The sequence below is a fragment of the Oncorhynchus keta genome, chromosome 10 (genome assembly GCF_023373465.1).
Source record: "Oncorhynchus keta strain PuntledgeMale-10-30-2019 chromosome 10, Oket_V2, whole genome shotgun sequence".
Taxonomy (NCBI): domain Eukaryota; kingdom Metazoa; phylum Chordata; class Actinopteri; order Salmoniformes; family Salmonidae; genus Oncorhynchus; species Oncorhynchus keta.
This window is the reverse complement of record NC_068430.1, coordinates 14,983,448-14,993,003: the sequence shown is the minus strand read 5'-3', so window position 1 is coordinate 14,993,003 and position 9,556 is coordinate 14,983,448. Positions and strand designations below refer to the sequence as shown.

Genomic DNA, 9,556 nt, shown 5'->3' with positions numbered 1-9,556 from the left:
ATTATCAGCGTGTGTAATAGCCCAAACAGTGGGCTATTCCTGAAATGATCAGCTTGTGTAATTACACTTTAAAACTTGGGCCATGAGTTTTTCCCATATGATCTGACAAGATTGACATTTTAGCAGATGCTCTTATCCAGAGTGAATAGAGCCTTGCTCAAGGGCATGTTGACAGATTGTTCACCTAGTCGTCCCGGGGATTTGAACCAGCAACCTTTTTTGACTGCTCTTAACCACTAGGCTATATGCCGCTCCAGATTGACCTGTAGGCCTAGAGTCTTTGATGTGATTTTACTGTTTTTTCCTGGTCAGGTCACATGCTCAGGAAAAACTTGGGGCACTAATAAATTAAATTAGATTATAAAGAAAGAGTTTGGTCTTTGGGGAGTCTTTAACCAAAAATAGTCTTTGGACAGCTCGATGACAAACTAGTTTTCAGGAAATCAATCAAAATCTTAAAGGGCCAAGAGTTTTTTCTGACCATAATTAGGGCCCAGTTTGTCTTGGCTTTCTATTTTAGTGAAGAGTTATCGACCAAGATAAAACTACAGACAGTACAGTATGAAGCTAGAAACTGCTTCTCCAATTGAAATCCCCGATAGCGATATCATGGCGACGACACGTTGGCTAGCTAAGCTCATGCGCAGAAATATGTATCTATCTATCCATAGACTGTGGCCGTGTTCGAGAGCATAAAATCCGTAATGTATCTCGGGTAAATTGTGACTGACTGAATGATCTACAAATATTAATAAGTAGTTATTTATGACGCAAGGTAATTTACAGATCAGTCAGCCACCTGCACTGTCGGCTGCAATGTCGAACAAGCCCTATAAAAAGGGTCTAATGGTTGTTCCGCGCCGAACTGCGCAAATCAAAGGCACTCCTTCTATATAAAGTTGTTTTTTATGAAAAATGTAAACGTGCCAGTTTGTCACGTTCACAAGATCAAATCAAATCAAATCAAACGTTATTTGTCACCAAATACAACAAGTGTAGACCTTACTGTGAAATGCTCACTTACAAGCCCTTAACCAACAGTGCAGTTCAAGAAGAATTTAAGAAAATATTTACCAAATAAACCAAAGTTTTAAAAAAATATAAAAAAATATATAATTAAAATTAACAAAATAACATAACAATAACGAGGCTGTATACAGGGGGTACCGGTACCGAGTCAGTGTAGTTGAGGTAATTTGTAATTTGTACATGTAGGTAGGGGTGAAGTGACAATGCATAGATAATAAACAGCGAATAGCAGCAGAGTTCAAAACAAATGGAGAGGGGGCATTTGATTAATTGTTCAGCAGTCTTATGGCTTGGGGGTAGAAGCTGTTAAGGAGCCTTTGGTCCTAGACTTGGCGCTCCGGTACTGCTTGCAGTGTGGTAGCAGAGAAAACACTCTATAACTTGGGTGACTGGAGTCTCTGACAATTTTATGGTGGGCCATACAAACTACCCTCTGTAGCGCCTTAGCAGTTACCATACCAGGCGGTGATGCAACTGGTCAGGATGCTCCCCATGGTGCAGCTGTAGAACTTTTTGAGGATCTGGGGACCTTTTCAGTTTCCTGAGGGGGAAAAGGTTTTGTCTTGCCCTCTTCACGACTGTCTTGGTGTGTTTGGACCATGATAGTTAATTGGTGATGTGGGCACCAAGGAACATTCAAAACAAAAGTGAAAAGATATTAGACAACGATAGGACAAAGTAACAGTAACAGGCGAGCGTAAAATAAATTTAAAAAAAGATAATTGTATATACAAACATACAATAAAAAATAATAATAATGAGACATTGGATCATATGGTCACCTGCCGTAGGCTACATATTATACATTACGTGTGAAACATTATGTGAGGATTATATATAGATTCAATCAATGTGATGTGGGGGGAGATTCTCCATATAGTCAATCAAAGGTTTCCAAATTCTGTAAAATGTCTTTAACTTATTCCTCATGCAGTAAGTGATTTTCTCCAGTGGGATACAACTATTAACTTCCGATAGCCACATTGCAACTGGCAGGGAGGAATCCAATTTACATTTCAAGGCGTTGTCAGCAAACTTAATGATAGTTTTGGAGTCGTGTTTGGCCACACAGTCGTGGGTGTACAGGGAGTACAGGAGGGGGCTAAGTACACACCCCTGAGGTGCCCCAGTGTTGAGGATCAATGTGGCAGACGTGTTGTTGCCTACTCTTACTACCTGGGGGCGGCCCGTCAGGAAATCCAGGATCCAGTTATAGAGGGAGGTGCTAAGTCCCAGGATCCTTAGTTTTGTGATGAGCTTCGTGGGCACTGTGGCGCTGAGCGTTATTGGAGTAATAATATGTTAAACTACGTAAGACATTGTCTCAAATCTTAGTTGTGCATTTTTTAGATTTTAAGAAAATTAACAACTGGGAATCATTTTTCAATTCTCTGATTCGCCTTGTTTGACATTGCAGCCGAGAGTGCAGGTGACGACTGACTGATCTACAAATCACCTTGCATCATAAATAACGACTCATTATTATTTGTAGATCAGTCAGTCACAATTTACTCATGATACATCACGGGTTTGAACGGAACAGGCCAGTGACTTCTCAAACCCCTGCTTAGTCTGCTTCCCAAGCGTACCTGGAAGTTTTGCGATGCTGCGCTTCTGGGTTTATAAACTCTGTGATAAAATATTAAATTAAAATGTAATAATGCAATAGCTACATTATTTATTTAGTGATGACGTAGTCGTTTCTCCGGTTGTTGTTGGCAGTTACATCAGGGGAAACAAGCACAGACACAAAGTCAAGAGTGGCTATATAGTAAAACATTTATTTTTTGGTTTTAATTTAAGGTTAGGGTTAGGCATAAGGTTAGTAGTGAGGTTAAGGTTAGGGTTAAAAATCCCATTTTATGAAGAGAAATGGTAGAAATGGGCGGGGTTTGAGACTGTGGTAACTAGTGACGATTGGCGGCCCATTGAAATAACAAAATGGAGGAATACGCACGGGAGCCGTGGTGAGTCTTGGTAGCTAGCTAGCTAAAGTGCAAGACAGCTTTACCGGTCTTGTTATTATGGTGTCCTAACATATATAACCTGTTAAAATATACAATCAATATATCGTTCATCAAAACGAATATTTTAAACCCCAAATCCGAAGATATTCAGCTAAGCTAACGATGCTAGCTAATTAAATGAGTTATCTAGCTAACGCAGCTAGCAAGCAAGCCATGTTCGTTGTTGGGAAGCACTCTTCAATGACCTTGTTGAGCGTTTAAACGTTGTTGGTGGTAACGACGTTAAACTCGTATAATTTCACGCATACGTTTTGTGATTCACACTTCACCAATTAGTCGGATTAGATATTTCCCAAGTTCACGGTTGATAAGTAACTAGCTAGCCCTGCTCCGTTACTAGCCTGCTAACTATGGATTGTGGTTGCTCAATCATTTCATAGTGTGTGATGAAATGTCTGCATGCTCCATCCACATGAGAAAGCATAGCTACCTAATACATTAATATATAATATTGTAACGACCCTGGGTTTAAAAGCGCGGAAATCGACTCTGCCGTTCGAGCAGGCTTTTGCGACACAGTCGATAGCGCGCTGGGCTAGAAGGTCGAGGGTTCGAGACCTGCTCCCTGCTTGTTTCATTACATTGGTGTCAGAAGTGATCGGACCTTGCATCCACGACAGTGCGCGTGCTTGGACGGTGAGCGCGTTCCTGTAACACGTAGAGTCGCAAGCTAGCGCGAGGACGCGCTCTTTGAAAGACGGTTTCATTACAATATTAAGTATAATAGTATCTAACTAGCTATCTCACTAAGGTAGCCTAGTGGTTAAAGCGTTGGGCCAGTAACTGAAAGGTTGCTGGATTGAATCCCCGAGCTGACAAGGTAAAAATATGTCGTTCTGCCCCTGAACAAGGCAGTTAACCCACTGTTCCCCGGTAGGCTGTCATTGTAAATAAGAATTTGTTCATAACTGACTTGCATAGTTAAAGCTGAAAAAAGGTGATTATGCTAGCTAGAAATTGTAAGGGCTAGCTAGCAATTTAGTAGTTTATGTGCTGCTAGCACAGCTTAGCTACGTTTCAAGCAACTACATTAGCTAATTCAAAAGCTACGTTTCAAGCAACTACATTAGCTAATTCAAATGTATTGGTCACATGAACATATTTAGCAGATGTTATTGCGGGTGTAGAAAAATGCTTGTGTTCATCGCTCCAACCATGCAGTAGTATCTAACAATACACAAATCTAAAAAGTAAAAGTGGAATTAAGAATATTTAAATATTAGGACGAGCAATGTCGGAGTGGTATTGACTGAATATAATAGAATACAGTATATACATATGAGATGAGTAAAGCAGTATGTATCTATGGTTAGCCTACCGGTATCTACTCAGTGTGGCAATCAAAACGTTTTTCATGCATTTTAAATGCACGCTAGCTTTGATCCAATAGTTGTTTTTTTTTTATTCTGAGTTTTACACTGTGCTGGACTCTCCAGCACAATGTAAAAACTACATTGGTTGCATCAAAGTTAAATGCACCCATGACCCTGAGGAAAAACTGTTAGATACCTGTGGTGTGGTTATCTGTGTTTATTGAACACACTGTGTTTTTGCAGTCCGTGGAGAATTGTGGATGACTGTGGAGGTGCTTTCACCATGGGGGCCATTGGAGGAGGGATCTTCCAGGCAGTCAAAGGCTTCAGAAATTCACCTTCAGTATGTAAAGCCATGTAAATAAATTCACCCATGTGCAAAATAAAGTTGACAGCTATGTTTGATACAGCCTTTGTAATTTTAAGGAACAGTTACATTTTAACTTGTGAAAATGCCTGTCAATTACAGCCCTCGTTTGACAAAGAATTGAGCTATTTGCTGAATGAGTTGAGCATAGTGAGGTGTGGCTCTGGAGAACCCAAGGTGGTATACAGTCGTTCCCCGTCTTGGGTTTTCAGGTGATGGATGGTTTGGAGGACAGCTGGCTCCATGTGAACTACAATCCCAATGCTTTGTTTTAACATTTAGAAACATTGTTAATCCTTGCTGAAGTTACAGTTTGGAAATCTTTGGAACTTTCATACAAGCGAGAAAGGATGTTTCAAGTAAAACAGTTATACATACTTTGTGCAGTTTAGCAAAGTTGCACCCGGCTGTTGCACTACGACACATCCTCTCACCTTGCATTCGTATTTCCATTGTTCCATTCCACTTTTCTGTGTTTCTTAAAATAAAGCCGGGTGCAACGTTCCTAAACTGCTTACAGTAAGTGTGCCTTTTGTATTTGACATTTTGTTTCTCGCTTATGAGTTAAGTTCCACATTTTTCCATAAACGGTATTGCACATTAGTTCTATTTGCAGCCTTCTGTCATTTGCCACACATGGCTAATGGAGACCTCTAATGGTTCAATGGAATGAAATTGGAGTCATGAAAAGGGGTTAAGTGAGGTGTGACGAATGAGAAGTTTTGATGCATCTTCTTTCTGTTCTCAGGGGATGAGCCACCGATTGAAAGGTAGCATGACTGCCATCAAAACCAGAGCCCCACAGTTGGGGGGTGAGTGCACATTCAAATTGAAACGTATTTGCCATATTTGGTCCTTATTTTATTCTCTGAGTGTAATGCGTTGTTGCTTTCTCTGTCTGAAACCGTGTGGATTCTGTTTTTATTGTAGGTAGCTTTGCAGTATGGGGAGGACTCTTCTCCATGATTGACTGTGGGTTGGTAAAGGTAAGGGAGAAAGAGGACCCCTGGAACTCCATCACAAGCGGGGCCATGACTGGAGCTATCCTCGCAGCAAGAAGTGAGTGATAATTTAACCCTATCAGTCCCAAGACCCCAGAAAAATCACTTTAATCTGACTTACATTTATCTGCATGTCCAGCACTTATATTTAGACTCCCAATTAAGTGTTTTACAATTTTCTTTATAGGACAACCAGGGCTACAAGTAGAACACAAAACAATTGTACATAAATAATTGCATTCATGAGTTTTACTAACAAGTGTCAATAAAAAAAACAAGGTCAAAGCAAAAGCCTGATAAAAATTAATTTAAATGAATGCTTTAAGTACAGAAATTGTTTGCTCACTGGGAAATTAATATCCAACTAGTCAGTGACAAATTGTAGGAGTTTGAGTTTGTGATGGCAACTGAGTTTTTACAGTATTATAGACACTAATATGATATTTTATGTGGATGAACCCCTTCTAATGACTCTTGTGTAGCGTCATAGAGCAAAGCATGTCTCTTCTTTTCATAGATAGATTTTAATAGTTTGTGGTTCAAAACATTCAGACTCTACAGAAATGTTTCTAAAAAGACCCAGCTTTGGGATCTGCCCTTGTCTCCCAAACACTGCTCTAGCTCAGCTGCTGTTAATCACACAGACTTACGCCGGCGTAATGGTGGGACTCATTTGGTTAGTAATTGTCATTTCACGTCCACAAGCGACAGCATTGCTGTGAAGGACCTTCATATTTTTCTCCATCCCACATCATACTCAAAACAAAACGCACTCGTACAGTATCTTATAAGAACATTTGCACCGTTTGTTCCTTGTTTAACAGAGCTATGTATTTTCCCATGCTTATTCCCCTGTAAAAAATACCCACTACCCACAATATGTGCATTTCAATTCTGAACATTTGTGTAGGCATAGTGTTTTTTCACTCAATGTGCATTCAGAAAGTATTTTGGCTCCTTGATTGTTACATTACAGCCTTGTTAATACATTTTAGAATATTTTTTTCCCCTCATCAATCTACACTCAACCCTATAACAACGAAGAAAAAACGGGTTTTGGGGAAATTATGCTAATTAAAAAAAAAATATATGACATTTACATAAGTATTCAGACCTTTTACTCAGTACTATGAAGCAACTTTGGCAGCGATTGCAGCCTCGAGTCTTCTTGGGAATGATACTACAAGCTTGGCACACCTGTATTAGGGAAGTTTCTCCCATTCTTCTCTGCAGACCCTCTCAAGCTCTGTCAGGTTGGATGGGGAGCGTCACTGCACAGCTATTTTCAGGTCTCCAGAGATGTTCGAGTCTGGGTTCTGGCTGGGCCATTCAAGAACATTCAAAGACTTGTTCCGAAGCCACTGGCTGTGTGCTTAGGGTCTTTGTCCTGTTGGAAGGAGAACCTTCACCCCAGTCAGGCCCTGAACGCTCTGGGGCAGGTTTCATTAAGGATCTCTCTGTACTTTGCTCCGTTCATCTTTCCCTCGATCCTGACTAGTCTCCCAGTCCCTGCCGCTGAAAAACATCCCCACAGCATGATGCTGCAACCACCATGCTTCAACGTAGGGATGGTGCCAGGTTTTCTACAGATGTGACATTTGGCACTCATGCCAAAGAGTTCAATCTTGGTTTCATCAGACCAGAGAATCTGGTTTCTCATGGTCCGAGAGTCCTTTTGGTACCTTTTGGCAAACTCCAAATGGGCTGTCGTGCCTTTTACTGAGGAATGGCTTCTGTCTGGCCACTCTACCATAAAGGCCTGATTGGTGGAGTGCTGCAGAGATGGTTGTCCTTCTGGAAGGTTCTCCCATCTCCACAGAGGAACTCTGGGGCGCTGTCATTGACCATTGGGTTCTTGGTCACCTCCCTGATCAAGGCCCTTCTCCCCCAGTTGCTCACTTTGGGTGGGCGGCCAGCTTTAGGAAGCGTCTTGGTGGTTCCAAACTTCTTCCATTTAAGAATGATGCAGGCCACTGTGTTCTTGTGATCCTTCTATGCTGCAGACATTTTTTGGTACCCTTCCCCAGATCTGTGCCTCGAAACAATCCTGTCTCGGAGCTCTGCTGACAATTCCTTCGACCTCACTGTCAACTGTGGGATCTTATATAGACCGGTGTGTGCCTTTCCAAATCATGTCCAATCAAGTTGTAGCAACATCTCAAGGATCATCAATGGCAATGGGATGCACCAGAGCTCTATTTCAAGTCTCATAGCAAATGGTCTGAATATTTATGTTTTTTGTTTTTAATACATTTGCAAACATTCACTTTGTCATTATGGAGTATTGTGTGTAGATTGATAAGAGGAAGACACATATTTAATCCATTTTAGAATCAGGCTGTAACGTAACAAAATGTGGAAAAAGGGAACTTTCACAGTGCACTGTAAATGTTGTGTTTTGGTTTACTGTCAAGGCTAGTTTGTTTTTCTGATTTCTCTACTGTTCTCTTCAGATGGACCTGTGGCCATGGTGGGCTCTGCAGCAATGGGAGGTATACTGTTGGCGTTGATAGAGGGTGCTGGGATCCTGCTTACTAGATTTGCTTCATCACAGTTCCCAACTGGTGAGTGTCACTGAGCTATGCTATAGATGATTCAAAGGGCTGCAATGAAGGCTTATAGCAAATTCAAATGACTGCCCAGTTGTCTTTTCAATAGATTATCCCTGATCTCACCTCTTCTCCTCTTTATACAGGTGCCCAGTTTGCTGAGGAGCCAGCCCCCATGCCTGCCCCTTCCTTTGGAGGAGACTACAGACAGTACCAGTGAGAGGTCTCAGTCTCTTGGCCTTTTTGAATTCCTTGCTGAAGTTACACTGGGGAAATGGAGGAAAAATACTACACAATAGGCAATTGCACCTAACATTATGGACTTGGTCAGAACTAAAGGGCAAATTCACACTTTCTTCCCCCGGAGCCATGTACAGATTTGCCTTTCACCATCCTCCGTCTTGACAGTTGTGCGTAGTTCACCCTACATTGGTTAAAATATCTGAACTGGAGACGAGGGAAAAGTTTGGTTTGTACAATCTTACATGCATGTAATACCCTACCCTGCAAGTGTGCCAGACACTGGAGCTGATGTTGAGCCAAGGGCACTGCCATGGCTATGTCAATATCAACTCAAAGATGGACCCTTCCAAACTTGTATAATGTTTTTCGTATGTGTGTATATATAGGCTTTCCTGCATGCATTTGATATGTTTTGCTTATTTGCCTTGTTGTTCATCATATCCCGTGCTTGTGCTCGCCATTTTGTAAATGTAAAATGTAAGTGGGCATTTTATGAATTGCTTTTATTGAATGGTATAAAAGGCAATCAATTCATTATGCTGTCCCTGAAATCTTAGGTTTTATAGTGACTTTTTTGGTTGTAGTTGATAATTATATGCTTTTATAAATTTACACCAAGAGGCACAAACTACTGCTGGCAAATGATGTTTGAGACAGAAGGATGATGAACAGGACAAACCTCACTAGTTACTCAATGCAAGGGGTTGATACAATGTATCTGTATGACAGATTGAATTACACAAGAATAAAATTGGTCAAATACAATATTTTGTAGCTTTTATTTAACCTTCAAATGATCAGAGTGCAACTTCATGAGTATGCTCATCGTGTGGCTTGTGCGGCTACTCTTCCTGGGGTCCGTAACAATTCATGAAACGTGACATAAAACAAAAAATATAACTAAAGATCTATTCTAGGCCGTCTTTTATGAAACTTACAGACCTCTCTCATGTTTTAAGTGGGAGAACTTGCACAATTGGTGGCTGACTAAATACATTTTTGCCCCACTGTACATAATGTTTTGTAC

General features: G+C 40.8%; 1 protein-coding gene across 2 annotated transcripts; it reads left to right on the top strand.

The window, feature by feature from the left end:
* The first annotated feature begins 2,832 nt into the window (after positions 1 to 2,832).
* On the top strand, positions 2,833 to 9,294 carry LOC118388260 (mitochondrial import inner membrane translocase subunit Tim17-A-like). 2 transcript variants are annotated; one of them, XM_035777121.2, is made up of 6 exons: positions 2,833 to 2,996; positions 4,613 to 4,712; positions 5,485 to 5,548; positions 5,667 to 5,795; positions 8,191 to 8,301; positions 8,433 to 9,294. In XM_035777121.2, exons 1-6 carry the CDS (start codon positions 2,971 to 2,973, stop codon positions 8,504 to 8,506), a joined length of 504 nt encoding a protein of 167 aa, XP_035633014.1. In that variant the 5' UTR covers positions 2,833 to 2,970; the 3' UTR covers positions 8,507 to 9,294. The 2 variants fall into 2 exon arrangements, with proteins under 2 accessions (XP_035633014.1, XP_035633015.1); XM_035777122.2 differs by lacking the exon at positions 2,833 to 2,996 and adding an exon at positions 3,519 to 3,876.
* The last annotated feature ends 262 nt before the right edge of the window (positions 9,295 to 9,556 follow it).

Coding starts and splice junctions, on each gene's coding strand:
- LOC118388260 (XM_035777121.2), top strand. CDS start 2,971: ATGGAGGAATACGCACGGGAGCCGTG. Junction 5,549..5,666: donor CAGAGCCCCACAGTTGGGGG/GTGAGTGCACAT, acceptor TTTTTATTGTAG/GTAGCTTTGCAGTATGGGGA. Junction 5,796..8,190: donor AGCTATCCTCGCAGCAAGAA/GTGAGTGATAAT, acceptor TGTTCTCTTCAG/ATGGACCTGTGGCCATGGTG.